The 18,518-nt window shown below is 39.9% G+C and overlaps 1 protein-coding gene across 8 annotated transcripts in view; it reads left to right on the top strand.

Moving 5' to 3' along the window:
- Positions 1–18,518, top strand: part of APP (amyloid beta precursor protein) — a 283,850-nt gene that overhangs the window by 155,406 nt on the left and 109,926 nt on the right. For all 8 annotated transcript variants that reach the window (XM_059065310.2, XM_059065309.2, XM_067034957.1 and 5 more), the window contains exon 6: positions 5,963–6,165. In XM_059065310.2, the coding sequence (XP_058921293.1) occupies positions 5,963–6,165 (203 nt within the window). The remainder of the gene's footprint in view (positions 1–5,962; positions 6,166–18,518) is intronic.

The following is an 18,518-nucleotide window of genomic DNA, read 5'->3' as shown; positions in this document are numbered from 1 at the left end:
CCTCCGCGTCACTAAACTTCCCCTTGCCAACATGTGACAGCTCCTCTGAGTTCTGTCAGTGGCGAGGAGTAAGTGTTTTCATAGTTTAATATAAATGGAATCAGGCGGTGTGTCTTGTGTCTTATATGTTTGGCCTCTAATGGTGCCTTTAGGTGGGAGAAAGAGTGGCTTTTTCTTACTGAGCTGTCCCCCGTCTTGAAACATTTACTCAGAACCAGGAAGAATATGTGTAGGGCCTTAACTATACTTACACCCCTACTTCCCTATCGATACTTTTGAGCTTTTTCGGCTGGCAATAAGATACTGGAATGTCCCCCCTGGGCAGAAACCGTTCCGAGCAAACAAGTATGGCGGGGGATAAGACCTCGAGCAAACAAGTATGGCGGGTGATAAGAATGATTAAGCCAGAGTTTAAAGGTCGCCCTAGCCAACCATAACTCATGTGACTCAACCCCCCCACCACAAAAACACGAAAATGTAAAGTAGGCATCCGACAGCTAACCAATCAAGGAACTAGAGCCAAGACCCCACTCCGGTAAATGTAAAGTAGGCATCCGACAGCCAACCAATCAAGGAACTAGAGCCAAGTCCCCACTCCGGTCCAGAACAAACAAACCAATGAAAAAAAAAACCCTTGATATATCCACACTTTGCATAATGAAAAATGAAAGCTATAAAATGTATGTGATTCCGCTTGGGGGGGGGGGGTTCCTCTTCGGCCTCCTGCGTGAGGACCAAGGAACCCCGGTGCACCGGCTCCTAATAAACCTCTTGCGTGTTGCAGCGACTCTCGACTCTTGGCGGTTCTTGGGCGAGCTGGGATCCCTCGGAGACCGTTCAGGTCTAACATATGCTTCCTACTTTCTCACATTTTCTGGCAGCTTCTAATTTTCCTAATTTAACAGCAATAATTTCAGAGACTGCTTTCCTCTGGGACAAACTGACTTATCCAACCATTGTACCTTGCAGGCTAAACTGGCAGTACTAAGAAGACCTGGGGAGGAATGGGTGGGAAAGAACTGTTTCCTTTTTTCAACATTTTGCTTTATTTTCTGTCTCTATTTCCAGCCCTGGGAGACTCTTCCCCGTTCTAGGTCAACACGGAAGTGTCTGAGTGTCTTCCTGTTGAGGCTTGCCCTTCTGGCCCCCGGTTGGTCCTTACATTTGGGGAGCCGACAGCTGTTCTGTTTTCGCTCTCCCCTCGTCTCTGCAGTGGTTCAGGTCTCGTGATTGTCCAATTCACATAAACCATGGGAATCAGCTTTCTCTCTGCCATTTCCTCTCCTTTGTCCTCCAAAGCGGAAAAAACATCAGTCTTAACAGAGACGATGAAAGAATAAATATAGCTTTTTTAGAGAATGCAAATGGTGAATTGTTTTGCATACTTAAACAAAAAGGAATTAAAATGTGAATAAAAATCTTTGACTGTCTAAAGGGACTATCAGGGAGGCAATGGTAAGTGGAATCAAGGTCAGCCTTTACTTAGAAATACAAGAAGAGCTACCGTTGTGATGCAGTATATCCTTCACCAAACTAAAGCCTTGTGTGCTGACACATAAAATTTTATCATCAGTGATTTATTTCCTCAAAATAATGTCCCTTTGACCCTTTAACCTTCTTATTTAATTCAGATACTCCTGAGATGATGAGCATTTTCAGATAGTCCCCTCATGCTTTAGAAGTATTTTGTTTGTTTGTTTGTTTTTTTGCGGTATGCGGGCCTCTCACTGTTGTGGCCTCTCCCGTTGCGGAGCACAGGCTCCGGACGCACAGGCTCTGCGGCCATGGCTCACGGGCTTAGTTGCTCCGCGGCACGTGGGATCTTCCCGGACCAGGGCACGAACCCGTGTCTCCTGCATCGGCAGGCGGATTCTCAACCACTGCGCCACCAGGGAAGCCCTAGAAGTATTTTTTATTATTGGAATTTAAAAGCTGTAAAAGCTGTCTGCTTTAAATTGACAGATGCTAAAATGTATGAGTGAATGAATATTCCACCGTGTTCTCGGGGGACTATTTTATTGTGACTTGTTTGTTTCTAAGGAAATTGCTTTATGATGCTCAGCCTCACCTTTCCATACACTAACCCTTCCTTGCAGTTTTCTTGCACTGTGATCACCTCTCTAAAACCGGCCCACCTTGGTCACATCACAGAACAAAGCTGTCCAGCAGTTGAAAAAGAAGTGGAAAATATGTTTTCCCCTTTCTGTGTTTCCAGTTATTTATGAGAACTGCAGCTGGAAGTTGTAATGTTGGCATGTTGCACCTTCTTTGGGAAGATGCCCCATCTTTAAAACATGACTGTGTGCTACTGTTTTAATGGTGTCCAAGTAGATAATTGAATTCGTGGACATCTAAATTTAATTCCAGAAATCAAAGCTGTGGTAATAAGAACTGGACGCGAGTTCTCTTAGGCCAAGTAATTTAATTCCTCAGCCAGCTGAAATATTATGTGTCTCTGTTCCTTTTTATGCTGCCAGTAAATTGCTCAGGCAGATGCAGTGATGGATGGTGGGCATCTATTTCACTCTTTTTCATGGCTCCACGCATACTAGAATGCAGATCACTTTAAACACAGCTGTTTTTATACGCATGTTTTGTTTGGAGTTTTAAATGTAACAGTCAAGTCATAACAGAGATGTTTGGGGTCCAGGGTCGTGTTTTCACCATCCCACCTGGAAGCACAGTGCTGTCTCAAGCCTGGGTCACATACCTGGACCCTGTCACTCCATCCGTGCTTCAGGACAGCATGCACATGTCATGATTTAAGGAGAAGCCTCATTGGATTTGACTTTTCTCCCTAGTTTGACCTGAATTGTCCACTTAATTTGGATAACTAAAGAATATCGGTGCCTGTGACTTGAATGAACACAGAAGAGAGCTCAAACGCAAGAAATTGGCTTATGGCATGCATTAGGTCGTCTTTATTTTATTCACTAGCAGTACAACATCAAGATTCTGTAGAAAAATAAAGAGGCAGCATCCTGGGTAAAATTGGCATCTAAGCAACTGTTGAGTTGAGGATTCTTTTGAAATGTTGTCTTAAGTGGTAGACTTTTGTGCAGGAATTCAGTCAATCAAGAAATCAGGGATCGTACCCCACTTATCTCTAAGCAGGTGAAGGCTTATACCATCTGAGTATCTGTGCGGGTGTTTCTCTTCCTCTTCTTACCTATTTTTCACGGTCTCATGGAAGCGTTAAAAAAACTGGTTAGGGTTTTCTCTGTGTTAACACTTCATTTGTTCAATTAATAATAATTTATCTATAAATAAGGTTTTTTTTTTTTTTTTTTGTGGTACGTGGGCCTCTCACTGTTGTGGCCTCTCCCGTTGCGGGGCACAGGCTCCGGACGCGCAGGCCCAGCGGCCATGGCTCACGAGCTTAGTTGCTCCGCGGCATGTGGGATCCTCCCGGACCGGGGCACGAACCCGCGTCTCCCGCATCGGCAGGCGGACTCAACCACTGCGCCACCAGGGAAGCCCTATAAATAAGTTATTATTGATTTTACTCTGTCAAATAAGTTTCTCCTTATTCTCTTATTTAAGCACATATTTCAACCACTTTTGATGTGTCCATTTATTATCTGTAAGTCATATTTAGTCAGAGTTTAAAAGACGTTCCACTTGGGGGATGGGGGGAGGTTATACACAATTTTTTAGAACTTATAAAAGTCCTTTAAATTCTGAGTTAATCAGGGAATTCTTTCTTTTTTCAATACATCTTTATTGGAGTATAATTGCTTCACAATAGTGTGTTAGTTTCTGCTGTACAATAAAGTGAATCAGCCATACGCATACATATATCCCCATATCCCCTCCCTCTTAAGCCTCCCTCCCACCCTCCCTCTCCTACCTCTCTAGGTCGTCGCAAAGGGAATTCTTTCTAGTGCTATATTATTCTTTTTACATATCTTTCTCTTTTTCACCCGCAGTACTTGTGGCTCTCCTGTCAGACTTTCAGTCTTTGAAAGCCTTTTGCCGTCTTCCTTTCTGTCCCCGTACACCATGGAATCCTGAAATCTGATTTTCTGTACAATGCACGAACTCACACTAGCATCCCAAGGCTCCAGGTTGTGGCTGACACAAACTCTCCAGATTCCTGTCATGTCTCCCAAACAGTGAGCTTCTCCTTGTGGGCAAGAATCAACTCTGGGGTAAAATTTAAATGTCAACATGGCAGTTCTCAATCCTGTTCCTCTAGTGCTTCTGGTTAAATAGAACTGGGGCAGATGCGCTGGGGAGTTGAAGTCCTCCACCACATCTAGATCTTTTTCCTGTATTGATTTTCTGATCTGATCAAGGATGAAATGTCTATTTCTCCTCTCCAGCCAGATGGCACATGAGATACTGTCACTGTTTGACACTTAGATTCCTATCTTCATTTATCATCTTCCAGATGCTCTTGACCGTGTCTGTACTGGCAGGTATATGACTGCCACAAGAATATCTTCCTTGGACTTTCTGATTTTGTTCTAGACATACTCTTCTTTGGCCATCCAAATTTGCTGATTTATTACTTGCCACTGACTAAGTATATACATGTTTAATGCCATAAATATTATTTCTGATCCCCTTCCCAATTATACTGTGACTTACTGCCTATCTGTTACCATTATTCTCAGTGTTGCATATTTCAGTGGTTCTCAGAATATTGTCCCCCAACCATCAGTATCAACATCACCTGGGAAATTGTTAGAAAGGGAAATTCTCAGGCCCTGTCCCACCACTGATTCAGAAATCTGGGGCTGGCGCCTGGTGATCTGTGTTTCAATAAGCCTTTCAGGTACATCTTTTTTTTTTTTTTTTTTTTTTTTTTTTTTGTGGTACGCGGGCCTCTCACTGTCGTGGCTTCTCCCGTTGCGGAGCACAGGCTCCGGACGCGCAGGCTCAGCGGCCATGGCTCACGGACCCAGCCGCTCCGTGGCATGTGGGATCTTCCCGGACCGGGGCTCGAACCCGTGTCCCCTGCATCGGCAGGCGGACTGTCAACCACTGCGCCGCCAGGGAAGCCCTCAGGTGCATCCTTTTGATGCTCACTGAAGTTTGGGGACCAAAGACATATCTGATATTCTAGAAAGCTTACACAACCTGCAAAAGGGAGCATAGGTGTAGTTTCAGTAGGCATCCCTGACCATGGAGCTCACAGGCCTATTGAAGCCAATTTCTTCTTCCCCTTTCATTTCCAGTTTAAACTTTCAATAGTAATTTTTAACGAATTTCCACCTCCCCTTATTGAATATCTACTCTGCAGGTGCTGTGGGGTATTTTCACATACAGGAGGAAAAGTAATCCCGGTAACACAGTAAACTTCGTTTTGGTCTCCCCCCACCCCAGCCTTTTTAATAGATTTATTTTTTAGAGCAGTCTTAGGGTTAGAAAAAATTTGTACAGGAAGTGCAGAGAGCTCTCCCTGCTGCATTATTAACATTTTGCATTAGCATTGTATGCTTGAACCAATATTGATACATTATGATTAAAGTAAAAAGTTTACATTAGAGCTCACTTTTTGTATTGTACAGTTCTTAGGGTTTCCACAAATGCATGATGTTGTATACACACTGTATCAGTGGATATCCACGATGCAGTATTTTACAGAGCAGTTTCACCGCCCTAAAAATCCCCTGTCCTCTGCCTATTCATCACTTCCTTCCTACCCCAAACTCCTAGCAACCACTGGTCTTCTTCATAACTTTGCCTTTTCCAAAATGTCATACAGTTGGAATCCGGCTATTCTCTTTTTTGCAACTGCAGAAACTAAGAAGAGCTGTGCTCAGGGGTAAAAAAAGTTGCAGATATACTGAGCTGGAATTCATTTCTGACCTGCTGGCTTCAAACCTTGTGTGTGTTTTTATTCAATGTCAGATTTCCTCTCAGATGTCCAAACTTCCTTGTCATTGATTTTTTATTTTCCTCTCCTGAAATTTGTTTCAATGACTATCGTTGTTATTTCTCTTTACTGATCCAGTGAAGACAAAGTCGTGGAAGTAGCAGAAGAGGAAGAAGTGGCTGATGTCGAGGAAGAGGAAGCCGAGGATGATGAGGATGAAGAGGATGGTGATGAGGTAGAGGAAGAGGCTGAGGAACCCTATGAAGAGGCCACAGAGAAGACCACCAGCATCGCCACCACCACGACCACCACCACGGAGTCTGTGGAAGAGGTGGTCCGAGGTAATCCACTGTTTACTTGGATTTTCTTTCTTGGGGAAAAGGAAAGGATCACACCAGAGTTTAAAATTTCTATCCACCCTACCACCATTGCATCCCCCAACCAAAAATAAAAATTCATAATAACGAGTTGTCTTGTGCTTGTTGAACTCTTTTTGGTTGAACAAGCAGTCTAACAGTTCATTTCAAATACATGAAATCCTGACTTTACAGGATTTTAATCCTGTTCTGTGCCTTGTGTACGCTACTTGGTACACTGTTCTGTAAAGCTCCACCTAACTGGGGGCCATGTCATTTGACAAAGGCTGAGTTAGGCAACCTCCTTGGTATTCTCCTGACAGTGGGTGTTTATTACAGTCCATTGTATGTTGCCCCTTTCACATCTAGACTGTGAGGTCCTTGATGTCAAAGACTGGGTTTTACTTAATATGATGCAGAGTGCCTGCCTTATAGAAACTTTTCAATAAATCTTGGTTGAGTGAGTAGTTGCAATTAGATTTCGTTAAAGCAAAAGGCGGCTATTTGGTGAGTATCACAGTATTTTTTGCTGTTAAATTTACCTTGGATGACTTGCGTTGCCTTTACAGTATTTTATTGGGGGAAGTGACAGTGAGAGGTAGATGTAGTGTTACTATCTTAGACTTTTCTTTTCTGTTTCATTAATGCTCCTATTGGAAATGTTGTAAACAGAATGAACTAAAAGACTTCCTTTTTGTCTCCATGAAATAAAAGCAAGCATTCAGTTTACATTAAACAACCAAAGCTAGTGAATTGTTGAGTTGCCTTTCTTAAAGCGTATGCATTTCTTTTGCAAAGAGTAAAAGATGGTCCTAGGATTAGATTGAATGAGTGTGGACAGAATTATTGTTTTAATGTATTGCAAATACTTTTAAAGTCTATCCACAAATGCTATAACATTGTAGGTCTTTTTCTTACTTTTATTAAAGTAAAATGATTTCTGCTCTGTTGTTAAATTGGAGTTTAAAATGGGCTACATTTTTGCCTCAAGTAGATTCCTGATGATCATTGTAGTATCTTCTTCCTTTCACTGCGTTATTTATAACTTTATTGAGGTATAATTTACATATAAAATTCATTCACTTTAAGTGTATAGGTGTATAATTCTATGGCATTAATAAATTTACCCAATTGTGAAACCATCACCATAATCCAATCTTATAACATTCTCATCATCCCAGTACAAGCCCTCACACCCATTCACTGTTAACTCTTGTTCTCACTGCCAGCCCCCAGCAACCATTAATCTACTTTATGTCTCTACAGATGTGCCTTTTCTAGGCATTTCATGTAAGTGTGGTCATACGTAGTCATTTGTGTCTGGCTTCTTTCACTTAACATAGTAGTTTTGAAGTTCTGCATTTCTTTAACGTGTAGCTTTTTTAAAAAAAAATAATAAATTTATTTATTTATTTTTGGCTGCATTGGGTCTTCACTGCTGTGCGCGGGCTTTCTTTAGTTGCAGTGAGTGGGGGCCACTCTTCGTTGCATTGTGCAGGCTTTAGTAGTTGTGGCTTGTGCGCTCTAGAGCGCAGGCTCAGCTGTTGTGGCGCACGGGCTTAGCTGCTCTACAGCATGTGGGATCTTCCCAGACCAGGGCTTAAACCCATGTCCCCTGCCTTGGCAGACGGATTCCCAACCACTGTGCCACCAGGGAAGCCCTAACTTGCGGCTTTTAAAACTGAGATTATTCTGAGTTGAACACTCAGGGTTAGCTTGAAATCCACTGAAGGTATCACATATTCTTTTAAAATATACATATAGTACCAGATAGATTGTTTAACTTTATCATTCCCGACGTAATGACAACTTCTTATTCAATTTAGCATGTAGAGTAGATACACATTTAAGTAAAGGCACATTTTGTTGGAGGCACTGTTTTTCAGGGTGTTTTTCGTGTACCTCTTAGGACCATTTGTGGCAGATCTGGCTACATGAACTTGTTAGCTTCTATTTTCCTAGCAGGGAAGGACATATTTTACAGGGCTGCTGCTTCTTGAAACCTAAAAGTTGTGTGACTACCAATCACAGCAGCTAGTATTCTGCTGTGGGACTCAAGTTCTTGTGCTCTCCATCAAGATAGCTGTTTGTGGGCCTCCCTGGTGGCACAGTGGTTGAGAATCCGCCTGCCAATGCAGGGAACGCGGGTTCGAGCCCTGGTCTGGGAAGATCCCACATGCCGCGGAGCAACTGGGCCCGTGAGCCACAGCTACTGAGCCTGCGCGTCCAGAGGCCGTGCTCCGCAACAAGAGAGGCCGCAATAGTGCGGAGGCCGCGATAGTGCGAAGCCCGCGCACCGCGATTAAGAGTGGCCCCCGCTCGCCACAACTAGAGAAAGCCCTCGCACAGAAACGAAGACCCAACACAGCCTAAATAAATAAAAATTTTTTAAAAAAGATAGCTGTTTGCATAATAATCGTTCTCCACTTATTCAACATTCATTTTTGGAGTACCTTTTGGAATGAGCCATTTTGCTGGGCTTAGTGGATCAATCATACGATGAGAATACACAGGATAGCTGACCCTCATGGATGTTAAAGTCTAGTAGGAAACATAAGTCAAAGAGATACAAAGTGTGCTGTAAAAACACTACGAGCCCAGAGCCTACTTCAGAGAATAGGAGATTGATCAGGGAAGGGTCTATGAAAAAGATGGCATTTTAAGGGGAACTGGAAGGGCTGGTGGTAGAGCTACTGATGGATTTTCTTGTAGCCTACTTTAGAGTCAGTAGGAATAACAAAACCAATATGGGGCCTTGGGAAGGTACGTGGCAAGCTTGGGAGACAAGGTTAGTCCAGTTTAAACTAGAGCAAGTGAATCTTCCATAAGAGGGTTACAGGAAATTAGGTCGGGCCTACAATATGGAGACCTTTAATGCCAGACTGGCAAGTATGGTTATTAACTGAGGGTGATCAATTCAGGACCTGCTATGTGGTAAGGGTTTTTCTAGTAGAAACAGTGAAGAGATTTTGTTTTTATGTTACCGCTATTGAGGGGATGGGTGAACAAGGGAGTGACATAATTTATTCAGTATGTGAGAGAATGCCACAAAAACTTATGCCTGTATTCCAAACCAAGACAGAACTCTCTTGAGATAATATGGTCTTGTTACATTCTGAATAAGTCCAGTTCTTTTGCTTCAGTTTTTCTCTACATGTAGCATTATTAGGTATTAAGATAGAACATAGAGGGACATATATGTTTTGGTATTTTTATAGAAAGACAAAGGCAATTAAAAGAGAATTTAGAAACAAATCTCCAGGCTAAAGATTAAAAAAAATTAAAGAAACTAGCCTTAAAAGATAAGTTAATAATGCTGATGTCAAGAAGAGCATTAAAAGTGACCTACGAAATACCTGATCATTTAGAGGTACCAACTGTTATTGCTAGAGATAGAAGAGCCTTTAATGGGAATCCATGCGTCCATCTAAGACTCCTGAAATGGACAAAAGCTATGATTGAAGCAAGTCCTTCTGGGAAAGGAGACCTAAGAGGAAAAACATGTTGTGGTATATTGCATCCATGTCAGAGAGTTTTCTGTGTTCCCAGCTAATTCTGATAAAGGAGTAGAAGAAGTTTTTGAGGGTAGCATTAAAGCGACCAGTCATCTAGAGCCTTTTCCCTCCACACCACGGGTGTAGGAGGTGAGTTACAGCTCTTCCCTGGTGAAGAACAATGCCAATGCCAATAGGTGATTGCTAACTTTGTAAAACTCTAATTACGAGTAGCCTGCCCCTGTGCTGAGAATAAAAGTTGGAAATGACTTGCAAAGCAGAGAGATTGAAAAGAGGCTTACCCTCTCGTGTCCAGTGTTAATGTTTCAGTGCCCGAGAGAAAATGTGATTTACAACCGTACTTAATAATGAACATTCTTCATTACCAGCCACTGATACGAGTCTTCCATGTACTTCATAAAACAACTCAATAGTTTTGTAACCCATTAAAATTTGAAAGAAATAGAGGGAAGAAAAATATAGGACATTTCAGCTTGCCATATTGTGTTAGAATCATTGATACCAACCTAGAAGATGTCAGTTCTGACTATGTTACTGATTCCAGAGGAGAAAGATTGGATCTGTTGTTCTGACCAAGTGGAAAAAGCCAATACCAATTTGAGTACAATGATCGTATATTTAGACACTTGCTCCTGATTTTCTGTGTTTTGAGAAGGGATTGCACGTCCTAAACCTAAGACATCAAGGTAATCTGTGACTCACTAGTGAATTTTAAACTCCGATTAAACATGAGTATTGTAATAAATGACATAGTCTGTGAGTTAAGCTAGCCAGTTTTGTCCATCCAGAGTAACACTGGTTTTTTCCGTATGTTCATTGATTCAGCAAATACATATTCATTACACCTCTGCTGATGGCTCAGCACTTTGCTGCTGTGGAAGGTGTGATGGGGGGTTGGCTGTCACCATATTGTGGCAGATCAGCCTGGAATTTCTTGTGTTTGCACCACTGCCCTTGCCCTTTGGGGCAGTGATTCTGTCTGTTAATCCTTGATTAATTTGTGCCGACTGGTAGAAATTTTACTTGCCCATTTAAAGCCAAGACAATTAAAGCTGAGAGAAATTTTTTTTAAATTGTCCATGATCACAGAGCTGGTAAGTGGTGAAGCCACGATTTGAACCCAGAGGGACCAGAGTATTTCTACCACCCTAATGTCAATTTTTTCTTTGTCCTTTTATATTTAAATACATACTAGTTCAGTTTCCCCTGTGTTCCCTTGTAAATGTGTATTCCTTTGCTATAGCATATATTCACCTTACTATTATTTCACTCTGAGCATTTCCTACATTTTAGAATTCTTATTTAAATAATAATGATATTACTATTATTATTATTTCAAGCTATGGCCATGGGGTGAAAATGGGCTGTCACCTATTTTCTTGTGTGTGTGTGTGTGTGTGTGTGTGTGTGTGTGTGGTACGCAGGCCTCTCACTGTTGTGGCCTCTCCCGTTGCGGAGCACAGGCTCCGGACGCGCAGGCTCAGCGGCCATGGCTCACGGGCCCAGCAGCTCCGCGGCATGTGGCATCTTCCCGGACCGGGGCACGAACCCATGTCCCCTGCATCGGCAGGCGGACTCTCAACCACTGCGCCACCAGGGAAGCCCAGTTACCTATTTTCTAATCAAAAGGTTTTATTGGACACAAGCAATTCCATTTGTTTACATATTATCTATGGCTGCTTTCATGCTACAGAGGTGAAGTTGAGTAGTTGCAAAAGATACCATGTAGCCTGCAAAGCTGAAAATATTTACTTTTCAAGCCTTTATAGGAAACCTCTGATACTGATCATTAGAAACATACTAAGAAGTTTTTATATTTCAGATTTTACCACACCAAGTAAATTTCATTTAGGTAGTTTTCATATGGTTAGAGAAGACTAGTAAAGTGTTTAAAAAGAGAATTTTTAATAGTTTTTTGGCTTTGGGCCAGTTACATAACCTTGGTAAGTCTGTATTTTCATGAGTGTTTTATAGATGCTGATATGATGTTGCATGTTTTTTATATGAATTACTTTAGATGATTCCTGTTAAGTATTTACCATATAATGCCTGGCACATTCTAAGTGTTCAGTTTGTTTCACAAGGACAGGCTGCTCTGAGTCGAATCCTGGCTTTACAACCTACTAACTTAGTATATTTGTATCAGTGAAATAACCTTTATGCCTCATTGCTTCCCTCTTGAAAATGGGATTTAATAATACGTACCTAATTTTAACCATTTTGTGAGCAATATATGAAGTAATCCACAGGAAACACTTGGCACTGTTCCTGGTGGAGAGTAAGCACTCAGTTAACCTAAGCTACTATAGTTGCCCTGGTTATACACATCATTTTGATCCACCAGAGAACTAATGTTTACTGCTAATTAGGAATGCCAAAGCTAAGCCAACAGACTGTCTTTTTTAATTATAAAAAGCATAAATGTGATGTATCCATTTCTATTGGTATCATAGAGCTGATATTTACGGACATATGTTAAGGCAAAAATCAGCTTAAACTTGGTTTCTTGATTGAAATATCTTTTGTGAATATATTGTATATTTAAATATCTGCAGTTAAATTTTATATCTGGCTGAAAATTGAACCAAGATAGTATTAAATGCTATTGCATTTCAAGATGGAGTTTCATTTCTTGAGGGTATTTTAAACCTCTTGCAAGTTCATCTATTAAATGGACAGAGACACCAATAGGGGTGACACTTTAAGCATACCATATGATGATGAAGTTTAAAAGTTTGATCTAAATGTTGCTTGCCTTGGGCAGGGTGACTGACCTCACAGAATTAAATTATTGTTCTTCTCCCTCTGGTTACCGTTAATCTCTAAGAAGCATCATGTGATTTGCTGCTGTCCACCAACGTGGACCAGGCACTCCTAGGTACTGGGTGTTGCACCAGTTCCTGAGGGCACAGGGATATGAAAAGGGTGGTTCACTCAGGTTGCTTCCAGACATAGCTGTACACTCAGTCTTGGGGAGAAATAAGTCTCTCTGACCTGGCTGGGGAAGAACTTTGGCACACAGGGAAAGGAAAGTGCTCGTCCAGGGACAGAAGTTTCCACCAAGCATTGCCAAGAAGTTGTCGTTTGAGTGATTTTTAAAGGAGAATAGGGATTTGCCAGTTAATGGAGCACCAAATAGAACAAATCCAAGAAGTACCATAAATAAATCAGAACAACTTGCATTGATCTCAAGGGTAGAACAAACAGAGCTTAGCCTAATTCTCACGTCTCCGGTGTGACCTGTCTGTAATGAATGTCCCTCTTGCAAGGTATCCCATAATTCACAAATACGATCCTTGCTTATCATTCATATTTAACTTTTCACAAAGTTTGGAGAAAACTGTGAGCTTGACTTGCTGCAAACATGGAAGTGTATTCACCTACTTTTGTTGGACGCCTCATAGGAGCACACTGGCCCAAAATGAAAATTAAGCTCCATTTTGGGTTTGGGAACAGGGCAAAGGGATAATGGCTGCTCCCTTTGGAGGAAGTCTTTACCTCTCTGTGTTATGACCACGGGCAAGTAAGATCCACTCCTGTTCCTGGATCAGAATGTAGCATCCTTTCTAATGACTTTGAGAGAGCTAGTATCAACACTAGGCATAGATGTGACAGGTGGCAGCCTTATTATTTTGTGCCCCATGGCACCACAGCCATTTATTTTGAGGTGTTTGATATACGCTTTGGTAGAGGCAGAGTGAAGCGTGACATTAACAAGCTTCTTTCCATGTCATTTAATGGTCCCAGTTTAGAAAGCCCACTCAAATCGTTTGCTTAAAATGTGAGAGTGAGAAACAGAGCCATAGACAAAACACTGTGTGGTGTGTGTATATATATAATTTTCTACTTTAAGTAACAAATGTATTGAAGTATAGGTTGCATACCATGGAATAGAGAAGTCAATGGTTTAGTATATTCACAAAGATCTGCATTGCCACCTAGAAAATTATATTTTTGAACTTAATTTTGTGTGGAATTTTACATGGCTAGTAGTGCTTAGTTAGTTTTACCTTCTACACTTTTATTTGGGTCAAGATTGTTTAATTCAATGTTAGAAAAGGAAATAATCAGCTAAAGGTATTTTAATACAGTTGTCTAAATTTATTAAAAATAAAAATAAAATTTCCAGCCCAATTCAATTAAAGTCCAGAAAGCAGGTTTTTAAAAATTCTAGTCTTTTTTTATGCTTTTCCCCAAATCAGTAGCTGTTCAAAAAAATATGCAAATGTTGACAATTGTATGTATTTCCACAGCACAGAGTTTGCAATTAAGAAAAACATCAAACCTAGTAAAAGAAATCCAGCAAATGGGAGAACAGTTCATCTAAACATGCATGTCATTTTCAGCTAATTTTTAGCTAATCCATATGTCTGATTGAGTAGGGACTCTGATTCCTTGGGCAGGTAACAGTTGTGTGTTTTAATGGACATATTTAGTTGCCTTGTAGAAAAATGCTTTCTGGAGTTTTTAAGCAAGGTAGATTTCAACCTAAACATCTTTTTCTCTCAGTCTTGGATCATTTTGCCCCCCTAAAAACTTATCACCTCTTCCAACATCTGACCTTTGGGGATTCTGTTAGTGGAAGAGTAAGAAGTCAGGAGGAAGCAAGACTGAACGAATCTCATACAAAAATGATGTTCAGTGGTATATCTATACAATGGAATATTACTCAGCCACAAAAAAGAACGAAATAATGCCATTTGCAGCAACATGAATGGACCTAGAGATCGTCCTACTAGGTGAAGTAAACCAGACAAAGACAAATATCATATGATATCACCTATATGTGGAATCTAAAAATAAAGATAGAAATGAACTTATATACAAAACAGAAACAGACTCACAGACATAGAAAACAAAGTTACTGCTACCAAAGGCAAAAGGCGGGGGTGGAGATAAATTAGGAGTTTGAGATTAACATATACACATTACATACATAAAATGGATAACCAATAAGGACATACAGTATAGCACAGGGAACTCTACTCAATATTTCACTATAAGGGAAAAGAATCTGAATATATATATATATATATATATATATATATATATATATATGTATGTATGTATGTATAACTGAGTCACTTTGCTGTACACCTGAGACTAACACAGCATTGAAAATCAACTACACTTCAATAAAAACACATTTTTTAAACGATGTTCAGGAAAACCCCTTGGCCTTCAAGACAGCAGTGCAAATTTTCAAAACTAGGAGACTCTTGAAACAGTGAAAGGAGTTTAGAATAGTCCACTTTGTTAAAAGTGCACTATATTGAGTTAATAGTGGTAAGACAGTTCCAGTGTTAACCGTGAGGGTGGGGTTGTCTCTGTCCCTTGAATTTACTTGTGTTCTTGTTGGGTATAATTTCAGAGAACAGAATATGGACAGGAATTTCATGCTGCTTGCATGTAACTTTATGTTCCTGATGTTTCGTGATAGAAGAAACGAACAACCTTGTTGGCTAATGCTTACGATTCTATCTCTCCTGGAGTTTCATAGCATTTGTTACCCAGGATTTCTGACGTGCTGGTGACTGCTGCACAGTAGCTTTGGTCGAGTGATTGGGCAAAATTACTAAAACGCAGCATGAATCCTGGTGTTTACTTGGACTATGGCAGGGTTCCTTGACCTCAGCATTATCGATGTTTTAAGCTGGACAGTTCTTTGTTGTGGAGACTGTACTGTCCGTTGTAGGATGTTTTGCAGGATCCCTGGCTCTACCCACTAGATGTCTGTAGCACCCCCCAGGTATGATGACCAAAAACGTCTTTAGTCATTGATGCATGTCCCTTGGGAGGGGATAGGGGGCAGGATCTCTCTGGTTGCAGACCACTGGGCTATGACATTGAGGTCGACAGTGATATCTGGCTTTAAATATACAAGCAGAGAAATACCCCTACAATACTGTATCTCATGTTACTGTCAGTCGTAACACCTCATTCCATGCTTTGCACATTGTAGGTAGCAGTGAACATTTTTTTTATTTGAGAAGAAAAAGTAAAACAAAACATGCTAAAAAAAGTTGATAAGTACTCATTTAGTAAGATAAAAACTGATATTTGATGTGTCATGTACAATCTCATAGTTTATATTTACAGACAAATCAACATACAATTATTATTTTTAAAATATTACGTATGCATATTTGCCATGTAGGCAAATGAGAGGTAGAGGAAAACTGCCTTCCGGGTTTCGTTTTTTATTCTTCCACAAGAAATTCACTCTCACCTCATCCCCTGTCATAAAATAGCAAATGGTGGTTACCATCCGTAGAGCAAACAGGGATACTGCTGTTTTCAGCTGGAAGCCACCCACTCTTTTCTGCTGAGTGCCATGACAGGGACGAGTTTAACATAGTGAGGCGGACATGCTTGGTGAACCCCAGAAAAGGACCATCTTTCCAATCCTTGACTCTCATATCTAGAAACATCGTTTTCTTGCAGTAACAGAAATGCCATGTAATTCTTTCATACAGAGAAGTGGTGCAAAGGAAGCAAATTCCAAGCTCAGTGACCTATCCTCGATCTTATGTCAGCTTTCTTAATTATTTTTCCCCAATAAAAATAAAAGCTTTGATATTTCTAACGTTCTGACAAGTTACAAGAACAATATCACTTAAATTTGGGTTTCTGAGAAGTCTCAGTTTTCATAGACTTAAATATGAGTAAGAAAAATATTGTGTTGGTGTTAAATTTAAGGCAGAAGTATCAAAGCTGCTTTGACTTTTCATGAAACAGCACTTCAGAGTAAAAGGAATATGTATAGATAATCTCTTAAAATTAAGATTTTGGTATATGTATAAATGTGAATCTCTCAGCTCTATTAAAATATGTTATACCCCTCATTTCCCAAATATGTGTACCTTCTTTTAATAAGCTAAAACCTATGCAACTTTTTACTAATCCTTTCCCGCTGGTCTTTTTAGAAAGTGATTGAATCTTTTATATATATATATATATTTATTTATTTATTTATATTTATATTTTTATATATATATGTATGTATGTATGTATACTTTTGACATTTTAACTGCATGTAAAAGATGTGGTTGATCATGGTGTCTCTCAAACATTAATGCCCATACAAGGGACCTGAAGTGCTTCCTAAACACAGATTCTAAGACAGTAGGTCTGAGGTAGGTCCTGAGTCCCAGGTGATGCCGGTCCTATGGGTCCACTGGCTGGCTACACTTTGAGGAATGGTCTCTAGTAGCATTACATGCCCCCATACTGTGCAGATTTCGATTGAGACAGAGTAAGAAACTGAAAAGGAAAATCATTCTTATCTATGGTGGTGAAACCATCATTATCTATGGTGTCATCGCTCTTACTATAGTATCAAACATCACCAAGTATGAAAGAATCCTGCTAGCTCTACTTACTGAGTAACGTTGTAAAAATTCAACTCTCATGACTGAGCAAATTAGAAAAGCCTTACAATTTCCCAAACTATATAATTGTTCCTAGTTTCATCTGTGCCCCTATTTCCTGTCATAGATCTGGTATAGCTGACTCCTGCTAGCCTGTAAAAGCTGATTATTCAAGTATTGAGGAATTTTGTGAACCACTACCATTGGTAGCTTGAAATACCAGTGGTGGGAGTATTTACACCATGGAAGTCGACAAACAGTATAAATCAGAGAGTTTTATTTTTGTCGTTTTCCGGACAACAGTCAGATTTCCCAGCATACCTCACCTCTCAGTCAAGAAGAAAAATCTCTTCCTCTTATTTCCAGCAAAGGACATGATATCTTGTCTTATCAGAGTTTAGAGCTTCTTGTGATATTGTGTTGTGCTTCAGACTAACCACACAGCTTGATGACAAATCAGTTTATTCCCATAACAAACAGGAAACAAAGGTATTAGGAAAAACAGCAGTGCCCTTTTGTGAATGCTGGTGACCAGCATCACCAACACGAGAGTATGGTTAGTCTAAACACTTTACAAGTACTTTTTCAGGTGGCGTTTTTATAAGTAATCTTTCATCATTGACAGAAGTGAGAATCGGGCCAGGTGTAACTCGAATGACACATGTACTGGATAGCCTTAGAGAATCAACACAATTCAGTAAAAGGCAAGCCAACTGCAGATATCTTCTAGAGACTTCCGGGACAAATTAGCACCCGTCATTTCATTCTGAGTCAGTGATTTCATTACCATGCACAGCTGTTTCCATCATTTGTTTATATATTTCAACCCATACTTGGGGCTTAAGTGAGATTTGTCATAAGACTTTAGTTCAAATTTGCTTGCATAATTTTATATGCCTCTATTTAGTAAAATAGGATTAGTAGGTAATAAATATCTGATCACTATTGTTCAATTAGGAGAATTTTCTATTGGACTTTTTAAAATTACTGTTTGCTATTAGTTGCAAGCACATTATAAATACTCTTACCCATTAAAAGTACGTGCATCTATTTTTGCAAAAAATACATTCTTAAAAAACTAACTGGTTTTCTAGCATGTTGGAATGATTTAATCAGGCTGAAAAGTGAAGTTGTTATAAAACGGCATTGAGGTCAGCCATTTTCATTATTAACAGATTGAATGATTGGGCAGGTAAATCAACATTTATTTGAAATATTAAAAATAAGCACATTTAGTAGGTTTCTGTACTTCTGTCATTGTTTCATTTTATTTTACTATTAATATTAAACAAGTGATTTGTCACAAGACCAAATTATATTTGTGTTCATACATTTGCCCTTTCTACTCTAGTTTAAAACTGCAAGATATGTCATTTTTAACTTAAATGAACCTTAATTGTGTACATATTCTTGTATCATAGGAGGAATTATGCTACTTTTTTTGTTTTTTTTA

The sequence above is a fragment of the Kogia breviceps genome, chromosome 5, assembly GCF_026419965.1.
Source record: "Kogia breviceps isolate mKogBre1 chromosome 5, mKogBre1 haplotype 1, whole genome shotgun sequence".
Lineage (NCBI taxonomy): Eukaryota > Metazoa > Chordata > Mammalia > Artiodactyla > Physeteridae > Kogia > Kogia breviceps.
This window is presented reverse-complemented; position numbering and strand designations above follow the sequence as displayed.